This window comes from Mustela nivalis (assembly GCF_964662115.1).
Source record: "Mustela nivalis genome assembly, chromosome: 6".
In the NCBI taxonomy this organism is placed as follows: Eukaryota; Metazoa; Chordata; class Mammalia; order Carnivora; family Mustelidae; genus Mustela; species Mustela nivalis.
The window spans coordinates 17,841,575-17,862,544 of NC_139025.1; the positions used below are offsets into that span (position 1 = coordinate 17,841,575).

Below are 20,970 nucleotides of genomic sequence, written 5' to 3' on the forward strand. Positions count from 1 at the left end.
CAAAAGCTGCTGATCAGAGGAGCAAGGTGAGAACAGGGACTCAGGCTCCGACCTGGGCAGGACGGAGGTCCTGAGGGAGCCTGGTGGAACAGAAGGGGGCGGGCGTGAAAGCCTGGTTGAAGTCGGTCCCCACTCTCTCAAAGGAATGTGGAGAATGGCGAGGGAAGACCCTTCGGAAGAGTTCTGCTACCAGAGGAAGTAGAGAAGCAGGGTGGTAGCTGGCGAGGGAAGGGCTGAGGGAGGAGTGGCCCCTTGCAGAAGATGGCAGATGGGGGCTGGCAGAAGGCAGAGGTACACAGGAGAGAAATCGGAGCTGAGATGGAATGGAGGAAGAAGCAAGCAGACCCCGCCACAGGCACACACACACTCGCACACAAACAGGCACACACACACAGCCCGAGCTTAGGATGGCCCAAGCTTCAGGGCACAGAAGGCCATTGGGCTTTTTTGGAACCAGGCCAGCCCAGGGAAATATTCAGGAGCTGCAGGCCCAGCGTGGCCCCCCGAGTGTCCGATGTTACTAGGGCTCACAGTGGAGGAGGCCCTCTCTCCCCGGAGCCCTGAGCTCCAGAGAAAATTGTTGTGGTGCCACAGCAGGGAAAAGCATTCCTAACATGTCCCAGGCTCCATGTCCATCGTCACACAGGCTGCCAGGCCCGGTCACCTGAGCTTACCCAAAACCAGGCTCCAGCTGGGAGCTAGCGAGGCCCTGGCGGCACCAGCAACAATTGGTCTGGGCTGAGAAAAGTCTTAGGTCAACACCAGCGGGCCCAGGGGCAGCCCTCCAGCCATTCACAGCCTGTTCACGTGAGACCCACTCTAAATGCTGCTGCCCGTCTCCAGGTCCTGGCTGGGTCTCTACCTCCATCTGCCTGATCCTCCTGACCACACACACACACACACACACACACACACACACACTTGCTCATACTCGCTCTTTAACTCCGGAAAGGTAAACCCATTTAATCTCCTTTAAAAAGCCCACTCTGGAATTGGCACCTGCCCAACCAGGGAAGGTCTACAAGACTTCCTTGGAGACCCTGTGAACCTTTGGGGTCCTCTGCTGCTCCCCAGCACCTGGCCCACTCCTCTCCCTGGCCTGACCTTGTCCACCAGGAGGTGGGCTCCCAGACTCCTGACCAGCGATCTGCTTCAGTGGATTAGTGTGGGTGTGTGTTGGAACAAAACAACCCCAAATGTATAATGGCACAAACACAATAGAAGTTTATATCTCTTTCCTATAAAATTCAAAATGGGTGAGTCTTCGTTGCACAGGATGGAGAAGCTCCTGGGTCCTACCAGGTACTTCTGATTAGTGGGTACACTCCTCCAAGCAGCGCTTCAGGAACCCAGACTCCTTCCACCTTGTGGCTCTGCCATCTTCAACACGTGGCCCTCAAGGTCACTGTAAGCTGTGCATCAGGCTGGGCAGAGGGATCACAGAACTCCTCTGAGCATGCAGGGGTTTGAGGGGGTGCACATGTGCACACATTCCATTGGTCAGAATTCCGTCACATGCCCCCACCTAATTGCAAAGGAGGCTGGGAAATGTTGTCTGGCGTCATGCCCCAGAAGAAGAATTGAGCTTAGTGCCCGGCTAGCCAGTTTCCATCACAGACTCCCAGCTCCATCTCTGCCACCGGCTTCTGGCCTTCCCATGCCTCTCCTTTCTCTTATACCCACCCTGGCCTCGGCCCTCCCCACCCCATCCTCCTACCTTGTCCTTAGGTCCACCGCCCTGCAGCTTCCTCTGGCCACAAATCAACAACCAAGAAAGGACCAGTCCCGGCAGGTCAGAGAGGCACACAGAGCAGGTTTATTCCTCATGAGCTTACACAACCAGCACACAGAGCAGAAGGTAAGAGTGCAGACAGCTTGGGGTGAGGGCGGAGGGCCTCTCCGGCCACCCTCTCTCTGGTCCAGCAGCCTAGGCACGCAGCAGGTATTAAACATGGGGAGCTGTGGCCCCACAGTGCACGTGAGCAGTAGCAGAAAGGACGGGGGGGGGGGAGCGTGGCGGGGATAAGACCCAGCCCTGCTGGAGGGGGTGGGGAAGAGCCACCTGGAACTCAGGTCTCTTTGGCTCTTTGAAATGAAATCACCCCTCCTTCCTCGCACTTCTCCCTTCCCATCCACCCCCCTCCCCCCGCTGGCTAGCTCTTCCTGCAGCGTGGTACTAAAGGAGCTCCCAGCAGTAGCCTGAATGGGGGAACAGGATACAGCAAAAGAAATACTACCCTGGCAGGGGGCATCTGGGACCCAGATGAGGTCAGCTCTCCTGTCCTCAGTGGTTCCCTTGACTACCTGCTCCCACTCCTTGGGATTCTACCACAAAGGCTAACAAAGTCCCATCTCTTTACCTGTGAAAGGCAAAGGCCCCTGGGAGAGAAAAGCATGGAAGGCTCTGCCCCCCACTCCCCTGCTTGGCCTAGGCCCGCCAGACGAGGGCGGCTGACAAGCACCCATGCTATCAGAGCTCTCCACCTTCCCAGCCCCACGCCATGTCCATGACCAAACACTGCTCTTCTCCTAGTGGAGAAGGGGATGCCAGAGGGAAAGAAGGCAGGCAAGGAAGAGGCTACTAGGGGTGCAGGGAAATCCCCTTGTGGAAGGAAAAGCCACCCCCATCTACAGTTGGAGGTGAGGGGGACAGAGACCCAGTCCTGCTCTGTCACCTCCCAGGACAGCCAAGGGGATAAGGACCAAGATGCAGGGAGGCCTAAGGGAGCCTGGGCTACCACAGACACAGAGGAACAGGCAGACACAACCAGAGGGCAGCCGCCAGGTGGAGCCCACGGGCAGGGGCCGCGCCTCTTATTCGCCATCCCAGCCTCGACTCATGGCCTGCACCACGGCCCCGTAGAGCTGGCTCCAGGCAGCCCGCATGGCTGGTGTGAATGCAGGGCCCAGGCACTTCTCCAACATGTAGAGCAGGGACTCCCCCACCGTCTGCAGAGGCAAGAGGCACCTTGTCATTCCTGAAGGCGGGGAGGCATTGCTTCATTCCACAGGTGAGATAACTGAGGCCCAGACCCTTCTTGTCTCCTGCACGGGGTCCATGCTTCCCAAGCAGGATTCTGCCCCAATCCTTGGGTACCATAGGGGACCCACCTTTCCCCCTAAATCTGAGGCTTTATAGTGACTGAAGTATTTCGCTCCATTCCCAGCCTTTAAACCACCCTATGACTGGGGCCACGGCCTTGCCTGGGAGCCCCCAGCCTAGAGAAAGCAAAGTCATTGTCCCCAGGCCTCCATTTCCTCTTCTGCAAGGCCTCACTCATGGTATTAAGAGCCCAGACTCTGCAACTAGACAGACCAGGGTTCCCTTGCTTATTCTACTGTTTATGAGCTGTGTGGCCTTGAGCAAATTTTGTGACCTCTCTGAGCCTCAGTTGCTTCTTCAGTTAAACAGGGAAAGTAAAAATTCCAGCTCATTGGATTGCTGGGACAAGCAAATGTGATCATCTACAGAAAGCTCTTCGCACAGCATCTGTACACAGTAGGCCTTCAAGAATAATAATGGCTCTCATTTGTTATTGTTAGAACAAAATACGGTTTACTTAGTCCACAAATATTTACTGACATACTGAAATATTTACTGAAGATCCAGAAGTTCCACTAAAGACCAGGCACTGTGGCAGTGCTCAAGACAGGACAAGACTAACTCTGTCCCTTCCTCTGGGTGCTGACCATCTGGCGAGGGAAGGGGACTCTGGGGTAGACTGTCACGTCGGCAGCCTCCAGTGAACCACACCTCGAGGATTCACGCCCGCTGAGTGGGGTCGCTCCACCCTGAGCCGTCACCAGGAGGGATGCAAGCAGGGGCTGGAAGAGGACAGGCACGCTGGGGCTCCGCCCTCTGGGAATCCAGCCGCCACTCTGCAAGGACGCTCAGAGAGGCCACTGAGTAACGAAGACTCCGCAGGGAAAGAGATCCTGAAGGATGACAGGCCATCATGGATGCAGCAGCCCAGCTGACTGCAGTACGTGAGAGCCTCCAGGCCCGCCATGTGGAACAAAAGCACTGCCCCCACTGAACCCAGAGAAAGGAGCAATCCTTCGCTTGGGATGGTTTTATACACAGCGATAGGAAACCAAGCAGACTGGCTAATCCCAGGGGCTCTTGAACTTTCCATGGTTCTAAGAAAAGCCACACCAGGAAAGAGAAATTGGAGGCTCAGAGAGGTCAAGGCAGTGCCAGGGGTCACACAGCACGGAAGTACCAGTTGCAGCCCACCAGCCCTAGTCATCTGAGGGTGTGGGAATGGGAAGAACAGATGGACAGGGAGGACTGGGAGCATGGTGGCCTCGGGTCAGGAAGTGCCTCTACCCACCGAGAAGGAGCTGAGCTTCACACCCACTGCACGGTGCTTCTTGCCCAGGCCGGCAAGGTAGTCCTCCAGCGAGGACAGATCCTCTACATTGGTCACTGCAGTGTCAATCACGAGCATCACCTGCCAAGGCCAAGGCAGCAGTGAACCGGAGAGGCCAGAGCAATCCCACCTGCTCACAACCATAGTCCAGAACCTGGAGGGTCCCAACCTAGAGTAGGACAGGTCCACCAGGACCTTGTATTCCAGGATCTGGAAATGCAAGGCCACGGGGCATCTGGCTGGCTTCATTGGTGGAGCGTGTGACTCTTGATTCGGGGTTGTAAGTTCAAGCAGCAGGCTGGGTGTACAGATAACTTTAAAAAATAAGATAAAATCTTAACAAGAAAGAAAGGGAAGGAGGAAAGGAAGGAAGGAAGGAAAAGAAAAGAAATGCAAGGCAATCTGTGCCTACATGGAGTAGGCACTCAACATGTGGCCAGACTACTAGTGTTACACTGTGAAGGCAGCTCCTCTCCTCTGAGGGTCTCAAGGCCTGCTACATGGCAGTGGGGACGGTGCTGTCTTCCCCGGCTGAGGAGAAACTGAGGCACTGTGAGAGTCATGAGCCTCTAAGGGAACCCCTAGTGGATCAGTGCCAACGCTGAGGGCAAGGGGGGAGCAGGGACAAGTTGGCCAAGCCAGAAGTAACCTCCCGTAGCCCGAGTCTCCCATTCTGTCCTGGGAGGACCTTCTCCCAGGTCTCCAGGCTGCTCCACCTCCGCCTCACCTTCCTGATGTGGTCCAGGAACTCGGGGGATGACAGGCAGTCCTCCGGGCTGGAGAACTGGCGGCAGTTATACTGGAAGAGTGGCAGCAGATCAGGCTCCAGGTCAAACAGCCTGTGGGGGGAGGCCAGGCGTCAGTCCCAGGAGCCCTGGGGGCCCAGCGGTGCCGGGCTGGGGGTAGGGAGGCAGGGATTCAGCTGGAAGCCAGAACACACCCTCCAACCTGGCACGGACCCCGTTGCCAGCTCTGCGGGCACCCCTTTCCCACCTCTCCCACCGGCCCGTGGGACACCCTGAAAAGAACAATGAGTCCCTAGGCCTCTCATAGGACCCGGCATACAGCAGCCCCTCTATAAACAGTTCAGAGGGCTGGGAGAGGAAGGAGTCCTCAAATAGGAAAGCCCTTCTCTGTCTCTTCCCTTTTCTGTCTCCGTCTCTCTCTCTCCCTTCCACTCTTGGTCAGAACCTTCTAGTCTCATCATGTCTGTAGGGGCTTGGGCCAGTGATGACAAACTATTAAGAACTCCTTACACTTACTGGACATTGAGAACGTTACATGTGGTTAACTTACGGATCCCTCACAATCCTAAGCAGTAGGTATAACTGTTATCCCAGTCTTACAGAGGAGGAAACAGAAGCCCAGAGAGTTTAAGTAAGCTTCCTGTGATCACACAGCTTGGAAGTAGCAGAACCACAGAGGGTCCCTAAACCCACGGAGAAAACCGTGGCACAAGCAGAAGCTCTCAGTCCCTTCTGAGAGGGCTTATTGGGCTTTTGCGCAGCCCTGCGAATGCATTCCCCCTTGGGGAGGAGGTTTTGCAAAACCCTCCTCAGGAGTTCTGGGCTGGCTTTGGGATCCAAACTCCTGAGAAACCATGGTGACAGACCATTGCCTCTGCAGATGGCTGAGACTCTCAGGGTAAGGCTGGAGACTGACCTCCCTTCCCCTTGGGGTCTGTGCACCCCTCTCCTGCGCGGTGAGCCATGGGGGTCTTATCATCCCTGCCCTGGTGGTTCTCCCGTCCTAGCCCGGTCCTTCCCTGGGAAAGGTTTGCCCTTCTGCTGGCTGCTGGCAGTGTGCACCCCTAGGGCCTGGACCGTGCCCTCCCTTCAGGAGCCCCAGCACAGGCTCCCCGCATGAGCCCTCGTGGAGGGAGGATACACTTCAGGCACCACCCAAGGACTGAGCACTAAGGAGCCGAGCCAGGGAAGGGGCGCAGCACGGGGAGCAGCGCTTGCTGGCCGGAGTGGAAGGAGATCCGCCGGGGAGGACCCCCGCCCGTCCCCGGAGAGTCGCTGCAAGCGCGTCCGCCGCTGGAGGTGGGAGGTGGGGAGGTGTGGAGCACAGAAGGGGCTGCGCCACCCGTCGCTGCGCTCGCTCCTCTGGCGCACATCTGGAAGGGCCCCGGCGCCAAGGCAGCGGGCCAACCTTCCCTCCCCTTCCGGACCCTTCCGGTTCAGTCGCCGGGAATCCATTTCTGGCAAGGCACCCCGCCACCCGCACCCCCGGGGCGTTCGGGGAGCCCTCACCTGGCGAACAGTACGGTGCCGTGCTCCAGCGGGCTGCGGCTCACCGCCCGCCAGCTCTGCCGGATCAGCTCGGGCTCCGGGCGCTCCATGGTCGCCCGGGGACGCGGGACGCGAGGCTGGGACCCTCGGGGCGCGGGCACCGTCACCGCACGTGCCGCGCCATCTCCGCGGCGACGCGGGCCACTCTGCACCCCCGTACGGCGCCCCCCCCCCCCGCCGGGCGGGGACCTACCACCGCTCCCTCCCCGCCCCAGGTGGAGGCGCCCCGCCGTGCCCGCCCGGCTGGCGCTTCCGGGGACCCCGCTCTGGCCGCTGCGCCCTGCGCCCCGCGGTTCCGACAGCGCCCCGCCCCGCGCCGCCCGGCCCGGGCGCTTTAAAGCAACCGCGGCCCCCGCCCCTCTCCGTCCGTCAAGGCGCTCATCTCTGGGCAACCGGCTGTGGCCAGGGACGACCTGGTGGCCCGGGAAACGCCTGGGCTTCAGAGCTTCACAGAAATCGTCGAGCCTCTCTGGGCCTCAGTTTTTCATCCGGAAACTGGTGATGATTCCACCACTTGCTGGTTAGGGCACTAGCTGAACTTGACCGCGTTAGGTAGGCTCTGTGCGTGCCACCTCTCCGCAAGCTTTCCTCAGGTGCCACCTGGAGGCATTAGAGTTCGCCACCCCCTTGGCACAGGTTCTCCTTCCTTCTGCCCCACGTGGGGCCGGGGATGCCGAGCACCTGCCTGTGTGACCAGGTTGAGGCTGGAGAGGCCCTCTGCCCGACTCTGGGTCGGACCGAAGCATCCCCCACCTCAACCCCCAACCCCTGTCCCTGCACCCCAGGGCTCTCACATCTTAGGGCCAGGGCCAGGACCACCCCCATTTCCAATCAGGCCTGGGGTTCTTTTTTTTTTTTTTTTTTTTAAAGATTATTTATTTATTTGACAGAGATCACAAGTAGGCAGAGAAGCAGGCGGGGTGGGGGTGGGGTGGGATGGGGAGCAGGCTCCATGCTGAGCAGAGAGGCTGATGCAGGGCTCCATCCCAGGACCCTGAGATCATGACCTGAGCTGAAGGCAGAGGCTTAACCCACTGAGCCACTCAGGCACCCCAGGCCTGCAGGTTCTTGAGACAGCTCCAGTCTGGCCTCAGCTCTGCTTGGCCAGGGCCAGCTCTAGCTGGGACCACTGCAGTACCTGGATATCCAGGGAGCTAAGTTCCAGCATTCTACTATTCCACGATTTTCAATAGACTTTTAAAAATTTTAATAGAAGTATTATTTTGTTCTTTCAGTTGAAGTTCAGATAGTAGAATCTCATGCTTGTCATTCAGGGTATGAAGCTGACCACCTGTTACGCCCAAGCTTGATTCTTTCTTTTTTTTTAAGGGGGTGGGGGAGGGGCAGCAGGAGAGAGACAGGCTCCCCACTGAGCAAGGAGCCCCACACCAGAATCCTGAGATCATGACCTGAGCCCAAAACCAAGTTGGAGGCTTAACTGACTAAGCCACGCGGGTGCCCCAAAGCCTTTTTCTTTCAAGCATGAAAGTTCCTCCGGCCCAGGGCTAGTCACCCAGGCTTTGGAGAGCCAAACCCCCATTTATCCTTCATTATTTCCAGTCTCTGAGCTCCTCTCAGCCTCCTTGCTTCTCTCTTTCAGTGTCCTCAGTAAGGGGGTCAGGTAGTGGGGACTCAAGGAGCCTTTCAGCCCACCTCCTTTGGCTCATGGATACAAGATGGTATTCGGGCCAGGGGTCATGAACAGGCTGAGGCTCCATGCCCAGGAATTTGGAATATACCTTATTCCTTTCTTCCCCATCTCCCCACACACCTCTGGGGTCTCTGTGCTGAGCAGGAGAGCAAGGGTAAGGCAACCTGGCTTTTGTCCAAAAGAGTCCAAGATCCCCGAGTAAGAGCACAGAGGGACTGGAGGCAAAAGGGAGAGGAAAGCTAGGTTACTAGGGGGCTGGATTTCTCATTCAGTATCCATGACCTGCAGCCAGGTCAGCAGGTCTTGGGGGTAAGGCCACATAGGTCTCTGGTGACTTCCACCTTTCAGTGCCCAGATGCCCTGTGCCTTGTGCAAGTCACCTGGCTTATCTAAGGCCTCCCACCCCACTCAGTGTGCACTTCCTGGCAAGAGTCTACACTGGGGGCTTTCTTGCCTCCTTTCCCCTTTGGACAGGGTCTGGGTCTGATAAGTTAATGGCAGCTAATGGCTTTAGCTGGTAAGTGGTGGAGGCAGCACTCACTCTGTCTCAAGGCAGGAGGAGGGGGCTCAGGGCGCTGTCCTCTCTGCTTCCCTGGAAAAAGGACCTGAGAACCTGGCTGGGCCTGAGTAGGGCCGGGGGGAGGGAGGGTGTTCCGACCAGGAGACAGAGGGTCTGAGTCCGTGTCGGAGGGCTGAAGAAGTCACAAGAGCTCCTATGGTTGCCTGGCACCTGCCCATGACCTGGTAGCAGGTTATAGTGGAGGCAAGGGGAGTGCTGTTCTAGAGACAATGCTCGCTGATGTGGAGCTGGCGACAGGAACAGAGCCAGCGTCCACTGGGCCATCTGGTCCCAACTCTTTGCAAGGGTCTTTACATCATTCACTCTTCATCCTTACCAGACCACTATCGAGGAGGTACCATTTGTTGTCCTCTGGTTACATGGAGGAAACAGAAGCCCGGGGGTGTGGTCACGTGTCCCAGATCCCACGGATGTACACGGCGGGGCCGGGATTTGCCCTCAAGTCTGATTCCAGCCCATTCTCCATGCCCCTGTGTTCCACTGCCTCCTCCATTCTGGTGGACTATGAGCAAGAGCTGTGTCCACAGTTGAGAACCAGCCAAGGGCCCTGGGTCTGGGTCAGTGGTGTCCCGGAGCTGGCTCTTTGGTGGCCTCAGAGAGCCAGCTGTACACAGCTAGCTTTCCAAAATCTCACACAGTGACATCAGGATGGTAGCCTGAAATGGGCCATGGTGGGAGTATTTACACCACGGAAACTGGCAAGTGCCACCTCTCAGGGCTCTTTTTCCTGAGAGACGACTGGGCTGGGTCCAGCAGCGAACACCGGCCCCCGGGTCAGCTGTGGATGCACTAAGCAGCATGTACAAAGGAACATGCTAAATCTGGACACTGAACTGCATCCAGGCCTTCTCCCCAAGGGATCTAGGCTTTCCAGGTTGTTCTGGGAAGGGGCTTCTAGCCCCAGGATGAAGCTGGAGCAACAGAAAAGGCCGACTTGGTGCTCAGTTCTGGCCCCGTTGTTGACTGAGTGTGGAATTCAGGCAGATGTTCAGGCAAATAATAACCTCTCAGCACTGAGAGATTAATCAACCAGCACTGACCTCGCTGTGCCTTCATGAGGATCCGGTGACACAGAGCCATCGGGCTTGGGAAAATAAGCTGTGCCAGCCGAGACATGTTTGGTCCTCTTCTAACCCGCCCAGACTTGGTGTTTTCCATGCTCTGAAGATCTGCATGAGCCCCTCCCCACCCCCTCCAGCCACTCTGGTCCCCAGAGGGCAGGGGAGTCAGGCCGCCCCCACTTCCCAGAGAGGCTATTCCTCTCCTCCCCCTGTCTACTGCCAACACATCTCACATCTTTTGGACCCTTAGCGTCACTCCTCACAACAGAAGACCCCTGGCGGGATGGGGTCTCTGGTGAGCACAGTGGAAGCTGCTACAATGCTGGGCCACACAGCTGCCTCAGGAGCGGACAACTGTTACTCTCTCGTGCTCCTTGCCCTACTACATGGCCAGTTATAAGAGAAAAAGTAAGGTCCAGCTTCCTACTTATTTTGGAGTAAGTTAAAATAAATTAAAAGAACAACCAACATTACTCAAGCAACCTTGTAGGTGGGAGGGCCCAAATGTCCCCTGGGGTAACGAGGCTCACCTGCCCAGCCAGGGCCTCGGACACAGACACGGTGGAATGGTTCCTGCACTCAAAACATTCCTGTCTTCTCTCTGGGAACCCGAAGGAAAGTCAGATTCAATTAAGGACAAGAAGAACACCATGGCATTCAAAATAAGAGCTATTTATTACAAAAGTAAATGGCCTCTGATTATCTGTGGAAACTTTTGAAAAAATATATAAAATTGTGGCTCAAAAAGCTGGCTGGAGTTTGCGCTAACAAACATCTTCTTCCTCCACCAGCTAGTCTGTAGGGCACGTCACATTTCCATGAATTCCTGGGCCCCAGAGCCCACATTCGGAGCCCCACCTTGATCGCCTGTCCCCAGTGTCTACCACCAACCGAACCTGAGCACGGAAGCTGCACCAGCCCAGACGGCCTTGTCCACAGAGAATGTCTGCCAGTCTGGGCTAAGAGGAAGAGGAGGGAGTAAGCCAACAATTCTTCTCTCATCCCTGGAAAGCAGTAGAGGAGACAGAGGAGCCCCTTGTCCCCAGTGTGGCCAAACTAGGAGGGAGCCATGGGCAGGAAGCTTTCTCCTTCCCCGCCCTCACTCAGAGTGGCTGCCTCTCTGGTTCCTCGGAGTTCCTCCCTTCCAACCAGCTCCTAGTAGGAAACAAGAAGGTACAAGGGGACCTCGGTCCCCTCCCAGTTGTCGTGGGGCCACAGTTCTTGGCTGAGGGGCAAGGACAGACTCCCACTTTCTCCCTCCAGGAGAGCCCACCCAGATGGCTGCCCCGCACAGCTCAGGAGACACCAGCTCCACCCAGGGCAGGAGAGACAGTGGTGCGATGCGGCGGAAGGGGTGAGCAGAGGTTCTTCATCCCTGCTCTCCTCCCCCTTCCAGAAACACAATTAAGCCCACAGCCCAGACTCAGCACACAGGCAGCACTTCCTGCCAGGGGAAGTCAAAAGGGCTGCAGCCCTGGGAGAGGGAGGTCATCGCACCCCAGATCTAATTAACAAACCTGCCTTGTTTTTGACATTGCTGCATTTCCTCTATTAACATTAATGATGGCCAGTCGGAACGGCTAAGGATGGCCAGAAGCGTCCCTCCCCATGCCCAGTAGGTAGCACAGCCTGTCCCTGGGCCCAATTTCCAGTCTCCGTGGCAACCGCCTCCAGAAGATGCTCTAAAGAGCTCTGACCCTGTCAGAATCGGTGGGGGTACAGAGGAGGGAGGATGAAGTGTGGCAGAGCCTCATCATTAAACCGGGAAGCATCACAGTCCTCTGAGACAAAATACTCTGTCACGCACCGGCGGGAGGGAGGTGGCTGAAGCATGGGCCTGGGCCTGGTGCGGTTCTGACCCAAGGGCTTTCTTAATTACTTCCATTTGGGGAGGAAGTGAAAGGAACAGCTCTGAGCTTCTTGCTTGGGCCTTTAAGTGGTAGAAAGTAGAAGCTTTGCTGCATTTCTAGGTGCTCTGGGTCTTTGGGAGAAAGAGATCGGTGAAACGGTGACAGAGAGAGGGAAATGAAATGTATCCAGGGCAGCAGGGAAGACAGAGACGTGGGGAACATCTCATGAGTGACAGGAGCAGCAACCCTGATGGGCTGCGGCAGCCCACTGGGACCGCAGCGTGGCACCACAGATCCCTGCCTTGCTGCCCACCAGCCTCGGCTGCTAAGGGGCCCCAGAGGTTCTCCCCACCATGGGGAGAACGCATCTGCACCACCCTGTAGCCAGGCTGGATGCGGAGGGAGAAGGACGGACAGCAGGAACCACCTCCGGCACACAGGGCCTGGGAACACAGAGCAGCCAAGGATAGGACGCCGTTCCTCCCACCAGTCATCCAGAGCCCGGTCCTCTGTGCACACTGCAGGCAGGAAGTGCAGGCACCTGCTGCCCCAGGGAGTTGCCGGCAGTTCCCCCAGGAAGCAGCTGGGAGGCCTGCCCTCCAGCTCAGGGGCGCTCAGTTCTGTTTGTTTGTGGGGAGAAGGCAGCACGGCTTTGACAGCCCCATCTGTCTGTCCTTGGTGATATCCCCAAGTGGGCCCAGTGAGCTCAGCCTTCTTGGAGGTCAGAGAATTTGGGGTGGCTCTTTTTTTCAAACTAAATCCAGTGTGAAAGAAATACCAGAAAATACTACTATAGCCCTGGACTATTTCTTACAGTTTATGACACTCAGCTGTCCACAGTCACGGTCTGTATTCCACAGGTATATGGACAAATGAACCCTCCCACTCCGACACACTCACCCCCACGCTCTCACACACTCATCCTTCCTTATGTTGCACACTTGGGGAAACGGGCCCGAGAGATGGCCTGTGTTGCTGAGCCATTCCCAGCTACGGGATCCCAGCAGCGGGATCTCTGCGGACAGCGCTGCGGCTCTCCCTAGCGTGGGGTTAAATTCCAGGTATGCTCCCAGAGCTGGATCCTGGCAGGCAGCAGAATTCCTCAGGCTCCTCGGGCAGCTTTGCCCACAGCTGGGAAGGTCCAGGGACTGGCTGCACAGCTGGCTGTCCCCAGAAAGTTCCTGGACTCAGGCTGGAGTAGCAGTAGCCTCAGAAGTCCCATGATTCAAGCCATCTTAGTCCTGCCATGGGACTTCGGGGGTCCTGGGCTAGGGGACCGACCATCCCGTAAGCCAGAGGGTGGAAGAGGTAGAAGCTGTGAGACAGAATCCAGAGGGAGGCCATTGGTACCCAGTGTCCCGGGAGAGGCAAGGGCCCCACCGATCTTTGAAATTCAGCAGCCCCTGCTGGAGCTTATCAGCTCTTCTCCACCTACAGGACCTACTCCTCATCACCATGTCTGAGTTCAACATGTAGGCACACCGTAGTCCGAGGGCTTAGTAGATGCTGGCTTAATGACAAAGAAGGAAAGGGCTCCTCCCAGGAGGCCCAGGGGAGAGACCAGTCCCGGGGTCTGGTCGGGTCTGGCCATGGCTGTTTGGCTCAGAGTACTTGTTAAAATGAGCATGTGCCCTCAGATCACAGGCCCACCATTTCCTGTTCACACTTTAATGCTGCCTCCCAGGCCCCTTAAGGCCAGTGACTCTCACAGGGGATCTGAGACTGGCCCAGAGCTGGGGCAGTGAGGCCAAGCAACACCCTCCTGGCAGTTATTCTGAGGTACGCCCCACACCCTTCCCTCACCCTCTGCCTCACCCACCCCCGCCAGGGCTGTCGGGCGGGAAGCTGAGGCGACTAAAGAAAGGCAGCTGGGATGGTACAAAAGCTGGGCCCCCTGACAAAAAGAAAGAACACACAGCCCCAACTTTCTCCTATCTGGCTCCACATTGGGGTCACCTGGGGAGCCCTGAAATCTGGCTCACTTGAATCAGAGTCTCCAGAGATGGGGCCCTGGCACCACCCTGCTTTAAGAGCACCTCGGAGGACTCTAAAGTGCACCAAAGGCATCAGAGTTGTGGGCAGGGAACAGGGGGGCAGCAATACAAGGAACAGGGGCTACTCACCTGTAGGCAGTTCCCAGAAGCAGGCTCAGGAGTCCTGCCGCATACATGCCCCTGGCCAGGAAAGGGGAGGCCAGACTCCAGGCACAGAGCTGCAGGATAGTATCCCACAGAATCCCTGGGAGAAAGAAGAGAGCCAGGCCTAGCCCCACGCTGTCAGAGGATGGCTTCCCGGGAAGCAGCAGAGAGCAGCCATCTAGGTCAGGAAGCAGGGAGACTCCCCCTCGGTGCTGCTCCCCGGCCCTCCTCCCCCAAGGCCAGGTAGGCGGTGCTGACCTGTCAACATGCTGGAGAAGAGCATGGCTGGGAAGTAGTGGTGGAAGTAGAGGATCCGGCCCATCAGGAAGAACGGGAAGTAATGGAGCATCCAGCCGAGCAGGAGCTGACCACCTCCTTGCAGCAGGACCTGGGACAGCCCTGGACCCCAAGCAGCACAGCTTGGTCAGCAGCCAGGGAGAAGGCAGAGACCCCTGCTCTCGTCCAGCTCTGCCCCTTCCTTGCAGGGGGACTGGATTAGGCCACATGCCCTTACCAGGCCTGCCTCCCTCATTTGGAGCACTAAGCAAGCTGCTAAGCGAGCCCACAGCAGCTGGACCAGAGGAGCAGCTGGCCCTCGAGAGCCTTGCTCACCGCCTGCTTGGAGAGGCCTCAGCACCCACGCAGATGCACCAAACAGCAGCAGGAGACAGCCCAGCCTCCAAAGAAGCCAAGATGCTGCACGGCCCACAGACAGCCGCCCCCAGCCCACTGCCATCTCCCACATCTCTGCTGCTGCAAGGATCTTTGCAGGGGCGGACAGGGCAGCGGTGAAGTCAGAGATGATTATGGATGGGACAGAGGGGGTCTAGGGCCATGGCTGTTCACAAGGGAGCTGCATAGGGTAAAAAGAGCCTGTGGGAAAGTCTCAGGGGCTGTGGTCCCTACCCCACTAGAGGACAGGGCCACAGAACAGAGAGCAACAGAGAAGAAAAGGTGGGCAGCTCTATACAGAGCATAGAGTTCCGAAGTGAGGGCTCTAAAGTCAGACCACTTGGGCCTGAACCTTAGCTCTACACTTACTAGTATATGTCCTGGGATAAGTCCCTTCTCTTTGTGCCTTTGCGTCCTAAGCCATAAAATGGGGTTAAGAATGTTCTATTCTACAGGGCTGCTGAGAGGATGGAGTGTAACACAGTACTGGGTATTTGGTGACTGAGCTCTAAAAAGCAAAGGACAAGGGAAGCGGTGGGGTGGTGAAGGCAGAATGGCCCTTCGGCAGAGCAGGCTCCGACCAGGTGCTAGGTCCGGGGAGGAAGACCCCAGGGACCGACCTTCCACCTCCGCAGGCAGGTGTGCCCCTCTCTGCACGGCGACAGCAATGATGCTCCCCAAGAGGACGTAGAGGACAATGCTCAACAGATTGAGCCACCAGACCACCTGCACGGGAAGGAGCACGGGCGGGTGAGAGGAGAGCCGCAGCCTGCCGCGGACCCAGGCTGAGGGCCCACGCAGGGAGCGCGCGGGGCACTCACCGGGTTGCCGAGCAGATACACGCGGAAGTCTGTGTCGTTGATCCCTGAGAAGCGCAGGCCCTGCGGAGCGGAAGACACCCTGCTGATCCCGGACCCGGTGCACCCTGCCACACGTGCTCCGGCGGGAAGGAGGCCCAGCTACCTTCCACAGGAAGGGAGCCTGGGCAGGAGGCTCCGGGAGTGCCGATTCTATGTGAGCTCTTTGGGAAGGCCAGCTCAGAATCAGGACAGAAAACAGAGCCCCGTCTTCGGCCACCTCATGCCAGGTAAGGCCTTGCCCAGTCGTCCACCCCACCCTCACCAAGTCTCAATGGTCTCTTTTTGGCTCCATTTCCTGGGAGCAGCTCTAGCCTTGAGCCCTACCTGATAGTTGATAGGCCAGTGCCAGGGTTTGGATGTGAACTCATTGTCCTTGGGTTTGAGACCATTGTTCCCCTGCAGGAAAAGGGCAGAAAGGAAGTTAGTCAAGGCAGAGAGATCTAGAGAGCTGACAGAAATGTGGGGAATGGGCATCTCTGATAGACAACCAACTGTCAAGAGAAACCTCCCCTGTCTCCCTCCCTTGCAGGGGAAGAATCTGGTGCTTTCTCAGTCACTGTTCACCTGCTTATGACTGCCTTACTTCTGCCAACACACAAGCTTCCACTGCCACCAAACACAGTCCATTCAGACCCACTCTACTTGAGAGAAAAAAGGACTTGTTTCCTGTGAGCACAAAACATATATCCATCTTTCGGACCAAGTAGAAGGTGTCTAGAAGGCTAGTGCGAAATACAAAGTCAGGCTGGCTTACTTGTTTCCTCTGGAGGCCAATTTCAAATACAAAACCAGACAGTCCGATGAGTTCCTGAACTTGGAAAAAGTTACTTTAGTCTAGTGTTTGTTAACTTTTTTTTTTTTCATTCTTGCCCCTCCTGGGGCTTTTTAGATATTTTTTTCCTAAATGCCTCCCATGACACTTTAATACCACAGCTATACTGTAAATGTGTTTACATACTGGATGACTACCTGTGCTTCATACACTAGAAAGTTATGGGTTTTTTGCCGTCCGAGAATACATTTTACTCTGGGAGTGATACTACCCCCATTCAGAGTGAACACTTTAGCCTGAAGGACCCAGATCCAGCACCTTTAATCCAGCAGCCAAGACTGTCCAACAGCCTGTCTCTACATACCACATTCAGGGTTTTTCCAAAACAAGAAGGAAAAGATCAGGACCCTGGATAGTAAGCACCAGGCCTGGTGCCAGCCTCATTATCAGAACAGACGGAGAAGCCACTTCCTGAGAGCAGGAGTGAGGTGTTATGAGTCAGGTCAGGGTTTCTCCACGGAAGGACTCGGAATGAAGAATGAATCATCCCGGGCCCCAGAGGAGCTGCTAAGGGAAATCCATCCCTTCGAACCATTGCAGTTCGGCCCCAGACTCCAGGACTCCAGCCAGAGCTCTAACCAGCCACAGAAAATCTATTCACTGTGTTAGCCTCGGAAATCCAGTTCCTTTACGAATCCAAGAAATGGAGGGAAGGAAAAATCTACAACCTTTACAGGCCTGAGCATTTATACATCCTTCCCTATGCTTAAAATCTAGAGTGGGCTCATCCCAGCTGACCTCAGCAGGCAAGGCAGCCTTCTCTGCACGGAACTCAGACCCTCCACTTAGCAGGCAGAGAAGCCCTCTCCTGTGCGGTTTCTCTCATTTGGACTATTTTGATCACCCTCCCCACCCTGACTCTATATTGGCTGAATAAGAAAGTTCCCTGGTCCCCCTTTATTCTTTGGCTCTACCTCTTAGACAATGAAAGAAGAAACGAGACTATTTAGACTTCATCTTAAAATTCTACCCAGACACAGAATGATGTTTTAGCTGACAGGCACGTATTCAAAAGAGCTATGTCATCAGGCCACAGTGACAGTTACAAGCAGGGAGTCAGAGAAGAAGTGACCCAGAGATCACTTAATGTCAAGTCATCACCTCCCAATGTGCAGAAATGACAAAATTTGAATTCTCTGATCGAATCTGGTGAAGTAAGTCAACTGTATTTACTGAGGACTGCTTACATAATCATTTCCAGGAAAGTCCACTTGACAGCGGCTCAGCAGGGGACAAACAACAAGCACTACACGTCTCTGCGCCCCCGTGGGTGCAGCGATCATCACGTACCTGGCTCAAGATACAGCGATTCCTACACACCGTTGCTGCGGGATGCTGGCTTTCCACAAACCAGAGCAAAGGCAACCCCCACACATCAGCACTGCAGCAGGCTTTCTCTGCTGCCCAGGGGTGAAGTGAGCTACTGCGTAGAACTTTCTCAACTTAAGCATCTCCTCTCTCAATTGTTCTTACACCTTTCAGGCTAGGACAGCTGTCTCACACTCATGATGGGGAGTAACAACTAGTGTTACGAAATCTGCGGTAGACTCAACCATGCCCCCTAACAGTTCCCCGTGTCTGGGAACACGAGTGGGCTCGTGGTGGGCACTTTATGCTGTAGATCAACAACATGCTCAGATCAGTATTCATGCTAATTCATTCTAATTTCCTATGATGGAAGGAGCTATCAATGTCTCAAGATCTTCAACCAAGAGCACTCTGGTTTTCGTGGGCTCTGCCGTTGAACAGATTGGAGGATCACTTAGAAGCAGCAGGGGTGGCGGTAACCAGCGTGGACTCTGAAAGCTGCTGGCCTGGCTCTGAAGCCTGGTCCACCTCTTCCGTTTAGTACTGTGACCCTGGACAAGTTCTTTAACCAATCTGTGTCTCAATTCCCTCATCTTTAAAGTGGGGACAACCAGCCCATACGACTGTGATAACTGCTGAATAAGTTGGTGCGGCACTGTGCTTAGAGCTACGTAAGTGTGCACTGGAGTCTGTCGCCATCACCGTCATCACCATCACTGTCATCATTCTGCGATAAGGGAAATGCCTTCAAGGACCAAGTAAAGCAGAAGCGAAGACCCTTTCAAAGTCCCCCACCAGGAGACAGTGCATCTACACCATGGCTCCTGATCTGTGATGCAAATTTGTGGATGGTCGGAGCTCACAGAGAAGCCTTCAAATGCGAGGGGCCCACAGTACCCGGATCATCACCATGTGGGACTCCAGCAAGATCTCAGGAAAAGTGGGCTGCAGCACGTCCAGGCTGATGTTTGGCACTAGACAAAGAAAGGACAGAGAAGAAAACCTCGGTTACAAGCACTTCTCACAGCTGTCTGTGTTCCAACACTGCTCCTGGAGCCTGAGTATAGCTTTCCTGATGCACTGGCTAATGAGTACGTTAGAGTGTTGAGGAGACAGAAGAAAGCTTGGCCCAATTCCTGATCATCCCTTCACCTTATGCAAAGCCCTCGTGAGGCACTTGGAGAAACACAAATGTGACAAGGCCCATCCCTAGTGCTGCCATTGCTCTCAGCACTATCACCCTCCATTATGGTACAGGCTCGAATGCTGGGCCGGTCTGGGAGGACAGGGACCAAGTCCACCTCATTCACCAGTGTATCCCAGGGGCCCCCAGGCTTCCCACTATACTCGCTAAAGAGTTGTTTCATTAGTAAAGTAATTAGCTGGTTGGCTAAATTAGGTACTAAGGAGAATGAAATAGGAAGCACAGAGAGGGGAAATCAAGCAGAAGCTTAAGAGGGGTGGTGGAGGAGGACAAACGATGGATCCTAAGACTGAGTTGAAGATTACATTCCTGTAGAAACACCACATTGGAGCTGGGAGTACAGATATGGGGGCTCAAGGGCTATGGCCACTGCTTTCTGTGAAAGTGTTGGCTGGCTGGGGCTCTCCACAGGGGCATCACCGGAAAGCACCAGCCTGCTCCAAGCCTTGAGGGTGGGAGGAACCCAGGTGCAGGGGACAGAAAAGCCCAGAAGGAGACAAGATAAGTAGACCCGCATTGCAGGCAGCAAGGAAAAGCATCAGATCCAACAAGAAGCAGGGAAAATGGAACAAGAAAACTAGCTCTGGCCCACAGTGAGGTCATGGGTCAATTTAGGGGGAGTTTAAGGAGGATGGGAAGTTGACATGGATGGGAAGAAAAAGGAGCTACCTGTCCAGACACCTCATATGAAAAGATTAGGTTCAAAAAAGACAGGAAATGACAACAATGAGATACAGTGGCAGCAGAATCTATGAACATTGATTTTTCTAAGATAAGAGTTACTTATGTTTCCAAGAAGCAATCTCACTCACATTTGGGATTGATATGGTCCTCCACATTCCAGATAGAATTGAGGGTTTCCTTTAGGTATGGGGTGCAGGTAACCTCCAACTGTTCCCAGCCCCTGTGAAAAGCAGTCACAGAGGTCTCTCAGAAGACGTGACACTCACCAGAGAGTCGCACTGTCAAATCTCTTACATTTATAGAACCTGCTCTTTTCAACCCAGTGGCCATACTTTTTTCAACCTCACTCTTTTATATTCCATGACTGTCCTAGGAGGAGTCCAGAGTATTCCCACGTTAGAAAGGCCCAGAGCACATAGAATGTCCTAGACAGATGAACAACTATTCTGTTCAACTCTCAGAACACATAAAACACCAAAGGAACTCTGGAGTTCTGTGCTCTGTAACACACGTGATGCCTTTTCTCCCTCCATCTACCACTAAAATACAAGAAAACGTGAGGTGAACATTGACAACTGGGAAATAGAAGTTTCTGGTATACTCCTTATAGTGTGAAAGGGAAAAGATAAGCCTCAGTTGGGACATCAAAACCCCAGACTCACCACTTGGGCAAGACCTTTCCCGAGGAGCCCAGGACACAACCTGTGACCAGATGGATGAGGCGAATGCGACTTCTAAGCACTTTGATCCGGTTTCCAAATTTTCTGTTTACAATCTCAATCCGCCAGAAATCATTTGAGTCCCCTGTCCCATTCTGCCATGTCAATCAAGGGAAAAATACAAAGAAAGTTAAGATGACTTTAGAGAAGACATGTCAGGAAAGAGAGATGGCCCCCCTTCCGATGCCACCATGTTACAACGGTCAAAGACAAAATAGGCCTCAGTGGATGAGGCAGGAAGGGGAATGAGAGGGCAAGAGAAACACCCCAAGTGACGGACATTCCCCCAGTGCTCGCCACCACAACTAAGAAAAGTAGTGTGACTCCTGCGGCCCACACTCCAGTGCTTCACAGGACTACATTTAAATTCTAAACATATGTCTTTGCTCTTAAAGCAAACTCATGACAGCACCTTGAGCCAACAGAAATAGATTTGGGCCATTTGTACCCATTACTTGGCCATCTGGACACTCACTCATCTAGGCCAGAAAGGTTTGGCCTGGAGATGATATTCTGGAAATTAAGACATTTGTGTCTAATTCTCCTCAGGAGATGCCCTCAAGAAAATGATAATTAGTGGCCCCAGTAGCATGGGGTGAGCAAGCGGGAGGGGGGTTGGGAAGGCCACCTTAAGGAACACAGAATCTTGACTGATGCACTAAAGCCCCTGCAAGGAAACGTAAGATAGTCCTAAGTCTAGCTGCCCTCTCCAGTGGTTTTGTTTCCAAATCACTCCCCAAGTAC

At 54.9% G+C, this 20,970-nt stretch overlaps 2 protein-coding genes across 2 annotated transcripts in view; both read right to left on the reverse strand.

Moving 5' to 3' along the window:
* Positions 1 to 1,793: 1,793 nt before the first annotated feature.
* On the reverse strand, positions 1,794 to 6,953 carry NGB (neuroglobin). The gene is made up of 4 exons (XM_082733670.1): positions 6,629 to 6,953; positions 5,101 to 5,212; positions 4,335 to 4,454; positions 1,794 to 2,949 (listed from the first exon to the last, which is right to left on the reverse strand). The coding sequence occupies exons 1-4, from the start codon at positions 6,715 to 6,717 to the stop codon at positions 2,815 to 2,817; spliced, it is 456 nt and encodes a 151-aa protein (XP_082589796.1). The 5' UTR covers positions 6,718 to 6,953; the 3' UTR covers positions 1,794 to 2,814.
* A 3,662-nt stretch (positions 6,954 to 10,615) lies between these two features.
* Positions 10,616 to 20,970, reverse strand: part of POMT2 (protein O-mannosyltransferase 2) — a 43,032-nt gene continuing 32,677 nt past the window's right edge. Inside the window, exons 13-21 of the mRNA XM_082733635.1 lie at positions 20,170 to 20,321; positions 19,636 to 19,727; positions 18,517 to 18,593; positions 15,804 to 15,875; positions 15,441 to 15,500; positions 15,240 to 15,345; positions 14,206 to 14,346; positions 13,933 to 14,047; positions 10,616 to 13,124 (exon numbers count right to left, since the gene is read on the reverse strand). Of these exons, the coding sequence (XP_082589761.1) occupies positions 13,019 to 13,124; positions 13,933 to 14,047; positions 14,206 to 14,346; positions 15,240 to 15,345; positions 15,441 to 15,500; positions 15,804 to 15,875; positions 18,517 to 18,593; positions 19,636 to 19,727; positions 20,170 to 20,321 (921 nt within the window). The 3' untranslated portion in view covers positions 10,616 to 13,018. The remainder of the gene's footprint in view (positions 13,125 to 13,932; positions 14,048 to 14,205; positions 14,347 to 15,239; positions 15,346 to 15,440; positions 15,501 to 15,803; positions 15,876 to 18,516; positions 18,594 to 19,635; positions 19,728 to 20,169; positions 20,322 to 20,970) is intronic.